This window comes from Trachymyrmex cornetzi, unplaced genomic scaffold, assembly GCF_001594075.2.
Source record: "Trachymyrmex cornetzi isolate Tcor2-1 unplaced genomic scaffold, Tcor1.1 scaffold24, whole genome shotgun sequence".
NCBI lineage: Eukaryota > Metazoa > Arthropoda > Insecta > Hymenoptera > Formicidae > Trachymyrmex > Trachymyrmex cornetzi.
The window spans coordinates 936,399-951,505 of NW_017297060.1; the positions used below are offsets into that span (position 1 = coordinate 936,399).

General features: G+C 34.5%; 2 protein-coding genes across 2 annotated transcripts; both read left to right on the forward strand.

Moving 5' to 3' along the window:
- The first annotated feature begins 6,719 nt into the window (after nt 1–6,719).
- On the forward strand, nt 6,720–8,683 carry Rbm13 (RNA-binding motif protein 13). The gene is made up of 7 exons (XM_018507464.1): nt 6,720–6,892; nt 6,971–7,017; nt 7,220–7,363; nt 7,634–7,946; nt 8,029–8,277; nt 8,356–8,433; nt 8,507–8,683. Exons 1-7 carry the CDS (start codon nt 6,878–6,880, stop codon nt 8,651–8,653), a joined length of 993 nt encoding a protein of 330 aa, XP_018362966.1. The 5' UTR covers nt 6,720–6,877; the 3' UTR covers nt 8,654–8,683.
- A 650-nt stretch (nt 8,684–9,333) lies between these two features.
- On the forward strand, nt 9,334–11,676 carry LOC108761168 (post-GPI attachment to proteins factor 2-like). Its single transcript, XM_018507568.1, has 5 exons — nt 9,334–10,043; nt 10,399–10,727; nt 10,804–11,071; nt 11,267–11,464; nt 11,543–11,676. Exons 2-5 carry the CDS (start codon nt 10,542–10,544, stop codon nt 11,674–11,676), a joined length of 786 nt encoding a protein of 261 aa, XP_018363070.1. The 5' UTR covers nt 9,334–10,043; nt 10,399–10,541.
- Nucleotides 11,677–15,107: the final 3,431 nt, after the last annotated feature.

Consider the following 15,107-nt stretch of genomic DNA (forward strand, 5'->3'; position numbering starts at 1 on the left):
TAATGTTAGTGGCGGATATTAAGGCAGACACTGCTGGGAGAGTCGCTGGCTAAGCGCCATCCGGGAGCGTCGCATCCGTCCCGTTCTTTCCTCTTCCTTCTTTCCGCTGGTCCGCCACTACGGGACCTCCTCACCCTCGATTTTCCGCGTTTCTGACGCGCGTCCGTGGAAAAACTTCCGACGGCGATCCTTCCGCTCGTATCGGCGAGTTTGATATTGATTTTTCAAACACGTGTGAATAATAACGAAGAGATCCTGTGCTCTATTAAATCGAAACAATGAAAATTTCACTGATTAAAAGTAACGATTACGGTAAAACGCAAGATTTTATTAAGAATAAATGAGGATTTCGCTTATCTTTAGTGTAAACTCGCATACTTTGCATTTCCATTTTGTATGTCACAGAGTGGCTTGTGTGGCAACAACATTTTATTATAAAATTCTTTAGTGTGTGAATTGTGACAATTTTGATATCTTGTAAAATTATAACAAGTAATAATTCATCTGAAATAATTCATCAAAAGTAATATAACTCAAAATATCATTAACAATTTATATTTATCTTAATGAGTTAAAATGATTAAAAATAAAAGTTTCTTCTTTAAACTTCAATCACTAAACTGTCTTAACTCTAATTCAATATAAAAGACTCTTCTTCTTATTTATAAAAACGACATAATTCAAATTGTGTCATTCTTATAGAAAATATTATGATCTTTTTCAAAATCTTAAGAATAATACAAGGTTATTTGGTAGACAAACTGTGAAGTTAATTAAGTTAGTTTATTTTTGATGATTCATAGAGTAATCTTTATACTTAACTTATATTTTCCAAATTTATTGAAATTTTAAGTATAAACTTATTAAATGCTGAAAGAAAGTCTTGGCGTTTCCCACCGTTTCCTGTTCGTTCGGCGTTTCGAACGTAAAATGTGGCACCAGGTCTCCAGGGTGTTTCCGCGAGTTGCGCAAACAAATTAATCCCGCGGGAAGAGTGAAGATGACGACGACGATGACGATGGCGATTCGTGCATAATGAGAGAGGGAGGGAGCGAGAGAGAGAGAGAGAGGGGGGGGGAGAGAGTTGGTAAAATTCGCCGACGAACGCTCTTTAATTAGTACGCCGCGCTTAGCGCGACAGTGAAGAAAATGCTCGGAACCGGAGACGGGGCACTGAAAGTGAGAGAGGAAGAGAACGAGAGAGGAGGCACTTAAATAATTATCGTTTCGAAACGCGCAGAGAGAGAGAGAGAGAGAGAGAGAGAGGCGCGACGCGAGCGGAGGCCGCATCTGTTTCTGATTATTAATTAATATCAACCAACCCGCGGGGGGAGGGCGGAGAGGAGGCCGCGCGTTCGCATGAGCGAGCCCGCTACTCGCTCGCGTACGCAGCCTCGCACGTATACCCTTACACATATATACGCGCAAACACACACGCACATATACATTCCTATGCCCGAATTAAATACAACCGTGCAGCGGTACACGGAGTTACACACACGCTACCACACGCGTGTCGCTCGCAGGGATAAAGAGAGCATACGCGCGTACACTAGGAAATGCGCGCGAGAGAGGGTACGGTGGTATATTCATATGTTGCGCAGAAATGAACAGAACGGGCTCGGCGGGCATTAAAATTAATGAAACGGACAGAACACGCGCGTTTTAACGAAAATGTATGTGGGCGATCAGGCGGAAGCGCTCGCCCTCTCTTACTCTCCCTTGTGTTCTCTCTCTCTCTCTCTCTCTCTCTCTCTCTCTCTCTCTCTCTCTCGCTCTCTTTCTTTCTACTTTCTCTCTCGAAAACCGGGGTGGCGGGAAACTCGTAAACGCCCTTTGGGCTCGCGAATATCCACTGTGTTGTGTCTTTTTTCCGCATGCATTCCATCGTCGTTTTTTTACCGTTGTCCCACACACGTGGATGTAATGTTGGATACCATCAACCTATCAAAGTCGTCGAAAGGTAGCCATTTTCAAATCAAACGGGTATTTATAATCGGATAATGTAACGAGATGTTTTTAGTTAAGAAAACAATATCCATAAATAAGATCAAACTCATTTCTTAAATAAAATTAGTATTTTTTAAAGATAATTTTGGCCTTTTTATTTATTGTAAATTTTCAAACATTTACTATTAGACATTTAACATCTATAACATTTTTATTAGTGATAAAGTTTTAAATTGAAGATTTTTTTTGAAGAATAAAATTGAAAATTTCCTGAAAAAATCGACTATCTCGATGTTTGATTTGCTTAACGAAACTCTTTGCTATTAATATAACACTGTTATATTGATTTTATATTGACATATAATATATTAACTAATATATAAATAAATGTAAATTAGTCAATTCTTTCAAAGATTCAATATCATCAAACATCAATCAAGCTTCTGCCATTCTCTTAAAAAAAATTTTATCAAAATTCCCTTACATCTTTGTCATGTCGTTGTGTTAAATCCATGAGACCCACGCAGCTAACGAAGACAGGCTTCGAGATGGACGGTTTCTTAATTAAGAAACTTAACTTGACCGTGGCTGAAGTCACGGAAATATCGAACCGATGACAACTTGACGTTTCGCCAACGCTGGGAGGGGGAGGGGGAGGGGGTTTACCGCACGAATATAAATTCCTCCATTATCCAGTTATAAGTTATCGTGAGGGACTACACGATGCTTCCTCGCAAGCAACTCTTCAGCTAACACATTCTCAAAATATTAAATACTCTTATTGTTAGTCAATATCTAATATAGCTCTTCTGAGCGAAGGCATATTTGAATCATCGAAGCAGTACATAAAATAATCGAGAATGTTTTAAAGGAAGTTCTTCGATAAATTTAAAACTGAGCTTTTTTTCAGAAAATATAAAGAATAATGATAATCTGTAACAACTTTTTTATTTGTAATATATAATTGATAGGTAAGATAAACAATTATAAATTTTTTTTTAATTAATGTTGTTATTTTTAGCGTCAAAATAAGTCATGTGGTCAAAACTGTGTGTTGAATATTAACGTCAAATATGATCACGTGATCTGTTTTGATGCTAAAAACGAGTGTCAAGCATGAACATGAAAAGGTCTCTCTCTCTCTCTCTCTCTCTCTCTCTCTCTCTCTCTCTCTCATGCCATTTCTATACTGTAAAGCCTATAAAGTCACGAGATGATATGTATAAAGTACCTCAATAATAGCATATTCATCTTTTTAAGTATTTAATGTGAAAATGGCGGATGGTGCACATAATGCATTATTTCATCGACACATTAGGTGCAGCTATCAAAATTTTTTATGCATTTTTTATCAAACTAAACATTTATCTCTTATAAAATTTATTTCCTCTTTCGATGGTTATATATGTTGATATGTGTATTTTCACCTTCAAAATTGTACTTCGCGCACTTTTATGCATTAAAACTTTTGATGAAAAATAAACCAATATTAAATTAAAGAATACTTACATGAATTAAGTATTCGTATGTATTTTCTTACATATAAATAAACTGATTACAAATTATAAAAATAATTTACCTATTTTACGGCTTTATTTTCCCTCAAAAATATATGTTTATATAAATGCATAATTATAAGTTTAGAATGGTCGCGTTTAGCATCAAAATGGTGGAGATGTTTGCGGTATTTATCAATGTAGTAACTTTATATACTGTGCTGCTATCTCTACTTGAACGTATACACCTATGTGATACTATTAAAGATCGATATTCTTACGGGAGTCGCGTCCCTGTTAAAATACCTTAAGTTATTAAAAGTAAGAAAGTGATAATATAGTACTAATTTTTTGATTCTTTAGTTTTGTAAACATGTATATGTTTAAAACTCAATATTACTGAAGTTTTATTTAAAACTGTAATTTTAATGTCATCATCTGAAAGATTATCAATATAGAGATAATAATTGTATAGAGAAAAAAATTATAATTTTACGACAATGTATACGATATTATAGCATTACAATATACTTACTTATTTATGGAGCATTTATTAAAATTGGCGTGTCACGTTTTTTGGAAGTGTATTTTCAAAGGGATGTTGGAGTACTCCGATTTCGATGTGGCTTCGTATTCTGGGGTTTTAGGGGTCGCTCGTTCCGAAATCGTGATAAAAATTTCGAAATTCAAAATGGCTGAACCAATATGGCGGACGGAAATGTTACGGAAATCCTAAAGGTTCTCCGAATTCGGTGAAAATTGGTGTCATGAGGTTTTTGAGGTTGCTCGTTTCGAATTCGTGTTCAAAATTTGGAAATTCAAAATGACTGAATCAATATGGCGGATGGAGATGTTATGGAAATTTTAAAGATTTTTCGATTAGGGTGAGATTTGTTTTTAGGGGGTTTTTGGAGTCGTTCAGTTCGATCAAGTTCAAAATTTGAGAATTCAAAATGGTTGAACAAAATAGCGGACGAAAAAGTTACGGAAATATAAAAGATTTAAGTTTATGATGGAATTTGGTATTAGAGGGTTTATGAAGACGCTTGTTCCGAAACCGTGTTTTAAATTTGGAAATTAAAAATGGTTGAACTAATATGGAGGACGGTAATATTACAGAAATATAAAAGGTTCTTCAATTTTTTGTGAAATATGATAGGAAGGTAGGGTTGTGTATTTAGGGATATATTGGTGGAGGTAGTATGGAGGGAGACGAAGGGGAACGAGAGAATGAAGGAAACGAAAGGAAGAATAAGGGAAATTTTGAGAAATATAGAAAAGGAGAGGGGTAAGGAAAGGAAGGGAATGGGATGATGGGGTAGGGAATGTAGAGAAAAAGAGGGAGTGAAAAGGGTATTAAGGGAGTGGAGGAAAGGTAATGGGGGGGGGGAGGCAGGAATACAGGAAAGAAAAAAGGAAACATAAGAAGCAGAGTAAGGCAAAGAAAAAAAAGGAGAATGAAAAATGGGAAAGGAAAGTGGAGGGAGCGAAGAGTGAGAGGCGACGTGGGAAATAGTAAACAGGGAAAGGAAGAGATGGAATGGGATAAATAAGAAGATAGGGATGAGGGAGTGGGAGGAATATTTCAAAGATTTGATGGGGGGGGGGGGGGTGGAAGGGAGAGAGGTAAGGGGAGAAAGGAAAAAGGAGAGACAGGAGATGGACAAAGAGCTACTATAAAACTTTTTGTGGAAGGGCTGAGCAGGCAGACAGTCAGCCCCCCCACACATTAAAAACAACCGATTTGGAAAATTAAATATACAGGATTTTTGCGCTATTTATGCGCTACTATTTCCAGGCATTTTTGGTTTTTGCGCTGCAACACTTAAGGCACTTCTCTCTTGGAGCAAATAGTCATATTCACCCCTAAGTCACGTTGGCCTAGCTGGCCCCATCACTTACCGAAACCTTAATGAAAAAATTTTGGAATAATACGCTATTTATGCGCTACCTATAACCGCAAAAAAAATTTTTGCGCTCATTCCGTTTAGCTAAAAAAAAAATTTTTTGTACAGGGGCTGAGTTGGCAGTCAGCCCCACCACCCGTTAAAAACAACCGATTTGGAAAATTAAATATACAGGATTTTTGCACTATTTATACGCTACTATTTCCAGGCATTTTTGGTTTTTGCGCTGCAACACTTAAGGCACTTCTCTCTTGGAGCGAACAATCATATTCACTCCTAAGTCACGTCGGCCTAGCTGTCCCCCCCCCTCCCCCCAACTTACCCAAATCTTAATGAAAAAATTATGGATTAATGCGCTATTTATGCGCTACCCATATACGCAAATAAAACTTTGCGCTCATTTCGTTTAGCAAAAAAAAATTTTTTAGAGCGTAGCTGAGTAGGCCGTCAATGGGTGCTTTCAGCGGACTCAACAGTTGAGTGAGCGCTCACTGTTATTGGTGTATTCTTCTAAGTCTAAAATTCTGATTGGATGAGCTAAGAGAATACACCAATAACAGTGAGCGCTCTCTCAACTATTGAGTTCACTGAATGCGCCCAATCAGCCCCCCCCCCCCTACATGTTAAAAACAACCGATTTTGAAAATTAAATAAACAGGATTTGTGCGCTGTTTATGCGCTACCTATTTCTGCAAAAAAAAATTTTTACGCTCATTCTGTTCGAATGCGAGCATTCGTGTGCAAAGGCAGAGAGGAACCTCTCTGGCAAAGGATGAGCAAACAAATGCAGAAGAAAATATTCGATTTTTTAATATTTTTAATTTCGTATACCTTTTGAACTAAGGGTGAATAAACGAAAATTCCGACGGAGCAATCGTGAGCAAACGAATGCAAGAAAAAAATATTCGATTTTAATATTGGGGTGCTAGCGTGAAGTTGGACCCCATAATTTAAATTTCGTATAACTTTTGAACTAAGGGTGTACAAACGAAAATTCCGACGGAGCATTCGTGAGCAAACGATGAGCAAATTCCTGTAAAGATGTCGGTCTTTAATATGGTATCTCGTCGATGGTATAAGTCCGGATCTCTACAATAGATGTTTTAAGCCTTAAGCCGTAAGAAAATGACCAACTACAGTCGAATGCGAGGAGAATAATTGATTGTGATTCGTCCATTCCTTATGGCTTAAAGCTTAAAAATCTATTGTAGATCCGGGGTAAACAGAGAGAAACCTTCTCTGGCGGTACCTAGTTTTCAGATCGTAAAAATGGATGCGCTGTTTAACATATTGCGTGAAAAAGACCGGGATAGCCACTCTCAAGTCTTTTCATCTATGGCGTCACATAACCTCTGATCGCTGGTAAGGTAACCTCGTGGTGAAGTTGTCGAAGGCGTAATCCATCGTCTGTGGTACAATATACTAAAAACACGTTTATTCTGTTGTTATCGAATAATGTGTTCGTGACAATTATTTATAATTGCTATAATATTTGTTCTCGTTATTGAATCATAATAAATCAAAATGCAGCACGACGACGTAAGTAAATGCTCTGTGTACAGTTTAATTTAACTGTTTTTAGTTTTTATTGCGATTTTATTTACAACAATTTTACAGGTTGTGTGGAGTGTTATCAATAAATCATTCTGTTCTTTCAAAGTAAAGTAAGTATGTCCTTAAAAAATAAATGTGCAACAAAGGCTTTGTTGGCTTACAACACTTTATAAGGTCGTTTTATCCTTGCTGTTTATTAAATAAATATTAAACAAGGACGAATAATGCTCACAAGTGTTGTAAGCGTTGAAGCAAACATAGCCAAATTGTAACAGCCTTATTGTCATTATAATTTTAACATCTCTTTTGCAGTACGAAGACACAGCGGTTCTGCAGAAATGAATTTAATCTTACTGGTTTATGCAGTAGAGCTGCGTGCCCTCTTGCAAACAGTCAATATGCTACGATTAGAGAAGAAGATGGTATTATTTATCTCTACATGAGAACTGCAGAAAGGTAGATTAAACATATGAATTGTAGTTACGGTAGTTACTAATCTGTAGCATTTGTTATAATACTTAAAATTATAAATTTTATGAACATTGACAAAGAGAAACAAAGATTAGTTTTAATTCGAACATAATTGTAGCATCCATAAAATGAACTTTTATCTTTATGTATATTATACAATATGTACATACATCTTTATATGTATATATATGTTATATTTTTACATGTATATTAGTATGCATTAGTTTGAATATTAATTAAGTTTCTTTTATTTAGAATACATACACCTAAAAATAGCTGGGAAAAAGTCAAACTGTCTAGGAATTTTGAAAAAGCCATACATCAAATTAATGAAAATCTTCTTTACTGGCCTGGTTTTATAAAGGCTAAATGTAAGCAAAGATTTCTCAAGATCACACAGTATCTTATTCGTATGAGAAAATTTAGATTAAGACGACAGAAGAAAATTGTACCGCTTCAGAGGAAAATTGAAAGAAGAGAAAGGCGTAGGGAAGAAAAGGCTTTGATTGCTGCAAAACTAGAAAATGCAATTGAAAAACAGCTTATGGAGAGGTTGAAGAAAGGAATGGTAATTGAATTTTATATTCATTATAAAATTATATATAAAGATTAAGTTATATTTCAGAAATGTTATTTTCTTCATATTTCAGTATGAAGGTATTTACAATTTCCCACAACGAGTGTTTGATAAGGCTGTTGGGGCTGTTGAAGTTGAAGGTGAAAGTGAAGCAGAAAGCGAGCATGAAGAGGAGCAAGAGAAAGAACTTGAGAAGGAGTTGGAAATGGAATTAGAAGCAGATGACAGAGAAACTGAACAATATGGTCCAGAATATGTTGAAGCTGATAGCGACGATGATGACTATGAGGACAATGATGACGACATTGAAGAGCTTTCTATGGTAAATGATGAAACAGTTAGTCACTAAAATATAATTACTTTAATATTTTTTTATAAATACATTATAAATGCTGTATAGGATGAAGATAGTGACTCTGGACAGAAAGAAGAAGTTGAATTATCCGATAGCTTTGAATCCGAAGCTAGTGATATCGAGGTAAGAATTCTCAAGATCAAAGTAAGGCTTGTTGCATTACAAGTCGTGATATAAATTGCTCGTGTTTTATTAGGATTTAGTCACTCCGTCCACAAGCAAGAAGACAAAAGGACCGAAAGTTGTCAAAAAACGAAAGGTGCAAAAGAAACCTCGAGCGAGAGTCCAAATGGAATATGAAGTGGAAGAGGAGAGTCAGCAGAATCAACGGGCGCGTATATAAAATTAAATTTGTATTATATAAATATAATTATCTTTATAACAAAATCACAAGACGCTGTATAAGTTATTATCCAATATTTCGGTTGACAAAATAATCATGATATTACAACATTTTAACTTGCATTAAAAATAAAAAAAAGTTGAACAGGATACTTTAGGAGTATATTGTCTCATCTTTAACGTTTTTCTCAAGACATATAATTGTGAAACTCGAAGTTCTTTATGAACCGATATGTTGTGAGAATCTTGTATTATCTATTTCGTAAATAATACCTTTGAGACTTCTCTTGTAAAATTACAAGACCATTGCAAAACAGATACAAAAAGTCAACAAATTTTTAAATAATATGAATGATCACAAATATATGTATGATTTATGGTACTAAAAAAGATAAAAACTATTGGCAATTAACATATCTATATATATATATATTTGAAAAAGAAAGAATAAATAAAAAGTAAAGTAAATTATTTACATATATTATGCAAGAAATCTCAGAAAATGCATTTATAAATTTTATAAAACATTACAAACTAATCAGTTTTACTACTTTGATAATTCTATCGTTTTAAAAATTTAATCAGTCCAGTAATGTTTATATTTTACGTTTGCGTTTGTGAATACAATCGTGTTCTCAGGTCAAACGCAGTACGTTCAAAAGTTCCGCTCATAGGCGCGAAAACTCTACAGAAAGTACATCTTGGGGAGGGGAATTGGAACGTCCGTAGCGGCGTAGCAGACGATACGATTAATCGTGACGAGTTGAGACAAGCTGAGAGAGAGGAGGCGAATTTCCTAATTGTTCGTCGCCGAGGATCTTCTCCGAAAATCGGAGAAACCTTCCTCGGCGAGTTCGCCTGCCATCAATTATTCGTGATTGAACTCCGGAGAATCCGATTCGTCGCAAGACAAAGCGAGGTGTCAGTCGATCCGCACTCCGCAGTGCTTCGGCATTGCGCATTCGTTTAGAATCGTCACGCACGTTGACATTTTGATTTGACTCTCCGCTATCGGGCTCCGCCGCAGTCTTTGGGAACTCGGACAAAGCGAACGTCAGGAACATGATGACCCGGCCGCGATTTTGCCCTTTCGCCCGCTATTTATAGAGCTGGCAGGTTATTTCTAAAATCAATCGCACAGGTGAGACGAGCGGTGCCGGAATAATACAATTGCGATAAGTAACGCGGGAATTAACGCAAATTGGTGTTGCAATATACACAACGTTACTGGTGTTTGCCAGCAAGAGACAGTACAACACAGTAATCATTTCCATCCCTGTTTACCATTGGCAGACAACAAAGATGTTGCGATTCACTGTGTTATACCGTGTCTTCTGTGTCTCTTGTTGGAAAACATCTCATGTGTAACATGATTTAATTGCTTCTTGGAGGTACTCCTGAGAGTCCCGAGATGTTTCCGGATGTTTGTTTGTTTTTCTCAATTCGCGCGATGCAGATCCCACGCTCTTATCGAGCAATTCGCGCGATAAACCAGAGGCGGTGCGTAGCTATCAACGCGCTCGTTACGCGGATTTATCTCTATCAAGGGAGGTTTCGCAATTCGCAAGTGTCCGCAGAACGAGCGCGTTGTTGTCCTTCGCTCGTAATTAGATGTGGTATTTTCGCTCGATGTGGGTACCAAGTTCCTCTCAGTTTCTCCGGCAACCTCGGATCACGGTGTGATCTCATCGAATGAATGACTCAAGGGCGTCAACGAATGATAATCTTCTATCTTCTTTGTCTCAGGGATATCGTGGCATGCGGAGTGATGGATCATTGAATGGAGATGCAAGGTTGGAGAGCAACATGAATCTGTATCGCACAATTATCTGACTGGGATCTACTCTTCGAGTTATCGTGTCTTCGTAGCTTCACGCACAAATGTCAGGATGTTAAGCGGTGCTGTCAATATGGAACTGAATAATGTTGTGAGCAACAAAAGTTCCATATACCTTGCACTGTCGTTCCGTAGGCTGTGCTTGGCGACAGTTGGCTTACCACTTGTGTCGCTATTGTTCTGCTTCATCACAGCATATATATTTCAACAGGACGATATTCACGAAACTCATTGTAGGGTAAGCAAAAGTTTCATATTAGTCATTGTTAAAATAAGCAAGACTTGTGACAAATAATATCTCTTGGTTTGTTTAGGTCTATAATATTCTTCCATCGATCTCAGCCATTACTGGAGTATCTCCACAGAGATATTTATGGCGTATCAGTATAGCATTACATATTGGTCCTAGACTGGTTATCGCCAGTGTTTATCATTCATATTATTACAAGATACTTAAGAACATTGAAGATGTGCCTCTACAAATTACAGGGAGCAGGCTCCTAAACCTATGCTACTGGCTAAACATTGCTGAGATAGCAGCTTTGTCTGGTGTAACATATATTTCTAACAGAGAAAATTATTGTAAGTAACTCATAATTTCATATATCTGCTATTAACGTATTATTGAAGGATAGAACGTTTGATGTTATTAACGTTGTTTGTGTTATTCTATATTTATTGTATTCATTAGACATAAAACAAGAATAGAATGACATAAACAGCGCTAATAGCATGTTTTCGAATGCACTTTTAGTAAATGACATGAAAATATTTCAGCGGTGCACGAAAAAATTTTCATAGTGTTCATGATTAGCTCGCTCACATACATGTTGACTGCTGTGAGATTGGGTCGTTTAATAACTCCAAATGCACAAAGTCTTCAGTACAAACAAGTGCTTTTTATGACGAGTCTCGTCAGTACAATCTTTCTTATTATTTTCTTCTTAAAACATCGACTGCTGTGTCACGATTTGGGTAAGAAACATTGTTACAAATGTTATATTTATTACAGTTTAAAGTAAAAACATAAACAATATTTATTATTTTGAACAGCATTTAGTTGGTTTTCGCTATGTGAATACGTGATAGCTTTTGCAAATATGGGCTTTCACATCACTGTGGTTTCGGACTTTCCTGAAGAACAACTGATCGTAGGTCACGGTTTACCTGCCGAAAAAATAGATTAACCTTATAGGATAACTTATCATTCTCATCGTCATATTAAAGTACCTATTGCCTCTGCATGGAAGTGCTACAAATTGTTGTTTTTAAGAGACGAAAGTTTGGCATACCACGTGATACATAATTTCACGATTGTCTCAGTTTTATGATATTGACAATATTACATTATGTTACCCTCTTGAGATTAATACAATTTGCTTCCAGTGATATTTAAGAAATAGTTATCATTTTTATCTTTACTTTTACATTGTCTCGCAATATTAACTACGATATTCGACCAATAATTCCGAATAAGACACGTGGAAAGAATAAAAATATCTAGCGCTTCCAAAATGTGGCACCGGTTACTTTCAAAGCGATGAAATATGTAACGGCCTTTTAATATTGTTTAGTAATAGAGTACAATCATAGTAAATAATAGTTAGAAGTATCCTACATACAAACAGCATTTATTGTTAAGCGCAAATTAAATATTATTACTCACATCGTATGAGATTACTTGTGAAGACTTTTAAATCTTCTTTTATAGAAACTTTTGCAAGGTGAGAATCTAGTCGAATATATTAATTCTAGTCGCGATCTTTTATTCGCTTTATGATACTCCTATTTTATCTAATAAGTTGAAATTAGATTATAAGGTACATTTATGTAACGAACTTTGAGATATTATAATCGTAAGTTCATTAAATGAACATATATACAATTTTGGATTATTGCAAAGATATTGTACAGTTGTATCTTGTTGGCAAATCTTAACCATGAAAATCGTACATGTGTATACGTTAATACACATTCACCTTGTAAGAGATTAATTCATCTTGTATAGATTTTGAAATAATAAATTCAGCTAATGTTTACAAGCCAATCTGTTTGGCATTATTGTAACTGCACAAACGTAGGATAATTGCTCCTATGTTTGTATGTAGTATACGATAGATTAATAATAGTAAATCGAGACACTGACGGTTAAAACGGTCATAATCGTATTACATAAGGATGTGTAAACGATTGCATTCGGACCAGTGTGCGTTCAAAGGTAAGATCAGTATCTAAATATTTCACACGAATTTATAAGATAAACGTTTAAAGAGTTTCTGTCAAGTTTATGACTGAAATCTCTCTATTCATCTCTTGAACAAATATTATTTGATATTGTTTAAAACACATGGATTATTTGTGATACGTGACATGTACATGATTTTCGGAGAACATAAAAACTTTTAGCTATAATATTTTTTTAAATTGTTATTTAATTTTTAACCATAAATTCTAAATATTAATACTTTGGATTATTAAAATTTACATTTCTGATGTGATTATTTTAAAATATATAATTGTATGAATTATAACAGAGAGGTTGAATTTTATAGATTATTTTATAGTTTGAATAATAATGTTTATCAAAAGCGTTCAATAAAATTTAACATGTTTTATTCAAAATATTGCTAGAAATTATTGCGATAAAATTTTTACTAGTGTTTTATAACTATTTAAACAAATCTTGTGTATGTTTTTGTTAAGAAAGTTCCATGGTCATAAGATTGAGATGAAGTTGCTTACGTGCGTGAAGAATAGACTAGTAAGGAATGACTACATTCTCAGACTGTAATATCTGCGCAGAATATCTCCTGATATTAAATCGATAAATATAAAGTAAGATTTATTGTAATAAGCGCAGATGGTGCGTTATCGCAATGTGTCTCTTAGGATTTCGTTGTAAAAGGCCGATAGTGTCAGTATGACTCTAGATAGCACCCGCAGTTAAATGATATCATTTTTGCACGTTTTTACACATGAACATTGTAATTGTAGCATGTTTTGATATGACAACTTTTTGTTAAGATTACTCGTATACCATTATTGAAAAAAGGAAAAATGAATAGTCAGTGCATATTTATCGCTAGTTTTTCGTAAGTACGTTTATAATCATGAGTAATCATGCAGAGATATGCTACAAGCTTTAGATTTTTGTAATGATCGTAAAGAAGTAGCGCTTTGTTTTTTCTACACACGCAGCAAACACAATCACTGGAGCGTAATATCTCAGTTCCTATTATAATTGGAATCTCATTTTTGTATATATATATATATATATATAAAAAAAATATATATATATATATATATATACATAGTCAAGATAAAAGTAGATGCATTCAACAATCATTTAATTTACTGATACCGTCATCAGAGGCCGTGCCAAGTGATGTACTAAAGATATATCAGGAAATTGATCGTTGCTAACACTGCACGTTAATAATCTTTAGGAATTTTTATTAAACCACATTTGCATCTTACACTTCGTTGGACAATCATTTTGCTTTTCAAATACATTTGTAGCAATGATCTTGTGGAATGTTTTTTGTATATTATATCTTTCATTTTTAAAGATACAAGAATCTAAGAACACATCAATATGACTAGATCGATTATAACAGAACATGTTCAATTTCTAATGAATTGTAAACTTATGTTGGTATTCTTGGAATACATACAAAGATTAAAATTAGTTTCTTGAAGTAAATTTTTATTTTTCGGTAAAAATGGAATTATGAAATTAAATATAAAATAATTACTGTAACAATATTTACGTCTCTAAAATTGTATTGATTTAAATGAGATTCCAATTACTTTATTATCTTTGAAAAATTATCCTCGAATTCCTCAGGGAATCTATTATTCAAAAAAGATAAGCGATTGATGAAGCATTTTGTATGTGTTTTAGTTAATAAATAATAAATAATGTAAATTAAATTGTGAGTTATATGGACAAATACCGAATGTCTCTTATATAAATAAGTATAAATTAATAGTATATAAAATTAATATCAAAATATCAAAATTTTTTTTAGAAATACAGCGTTTACTTGTAAAAATAAGTTCCAAAAGTATTACGAAATGAAAAATTTTGTTAGAAAACACGGAAAGAGTATAATCTCCTAATATTTATTTTATAAGCGCTAATGTTGAACTTAACGCTTCTCAAGAGAATTGTACTAAATATTAATTTAATTATAATTTTGATTGTGACCGTGCGCCTCATAATCGCTCTGTGATTCATTAATACTCATGAATTCATCGTTAAGATATTAACACACCTTCAGAGTGATTCGAGGAAGCTAATGAGATTAAACTCTATAAAGAGTGTAAGAAAAAAATTATTTATCATTATCTCCCCTAAAAATATTTCTTCACTTCCGTAAGATAAACACGCACTTATGGTAAAAGCTTTTAAGGATGAAAGCTCTGGAAACATATTAAAAAATTTTGTCATATGATTTTACTTTAGCGATAATGACTAAACATATCTGTAAAGAATTTTTATCGTATTCGAAGTTCTCTTCTTTCGCTGTAAATAACGCTAGCATGATATATACCTACCTTATACAAACGACGGAGTATATGTTAACGGTGTAGTAAGTAAACGGTATAATGTTTC

Excerpts from the sequence above, each read along its gene's own strand:
- Rbm13 (XM_018507464.1), top strand. Across the intron at positions 7,018-7,219 it reads TTCTGTTCTTTCAAAGTAAA|TACGAAGACACAGCGGTTCT; the intron begins GTAAGTATGTCC and ends TCTCTTTTGCAG. Across the intron at positions 8,278-8,355 it reads ACATTGAAGAGCTTTCTATG|GATGAAGATAGTGACTCTGG; the intron begins GTAAATGATGAA and ends AATGCTGTATAG.
- LOC108761168 (XM_018507568.1), top strand. The coding sequence starts at position 10,542 with ATGTTAAGCGGTGCTGTCAATATGGAACTGAATAATGTTGTGAGCAAC. Across the intron at positions 10,728-10,803 it reads TTCACGAAACTCATTGTAGG|GTCTATAATATTCTTCCATC; the intron begins GTAAGCAAAAGT and ends TGGTTTGTTTAG. Across the intron at positions 11,465-11,542 it reads ACTGCTGTGTCACGATTTGG|CATTTAGTTGGTTTTCGCTA; the intron begins GTAAGAAACATT and ends TATTTTGAACAG.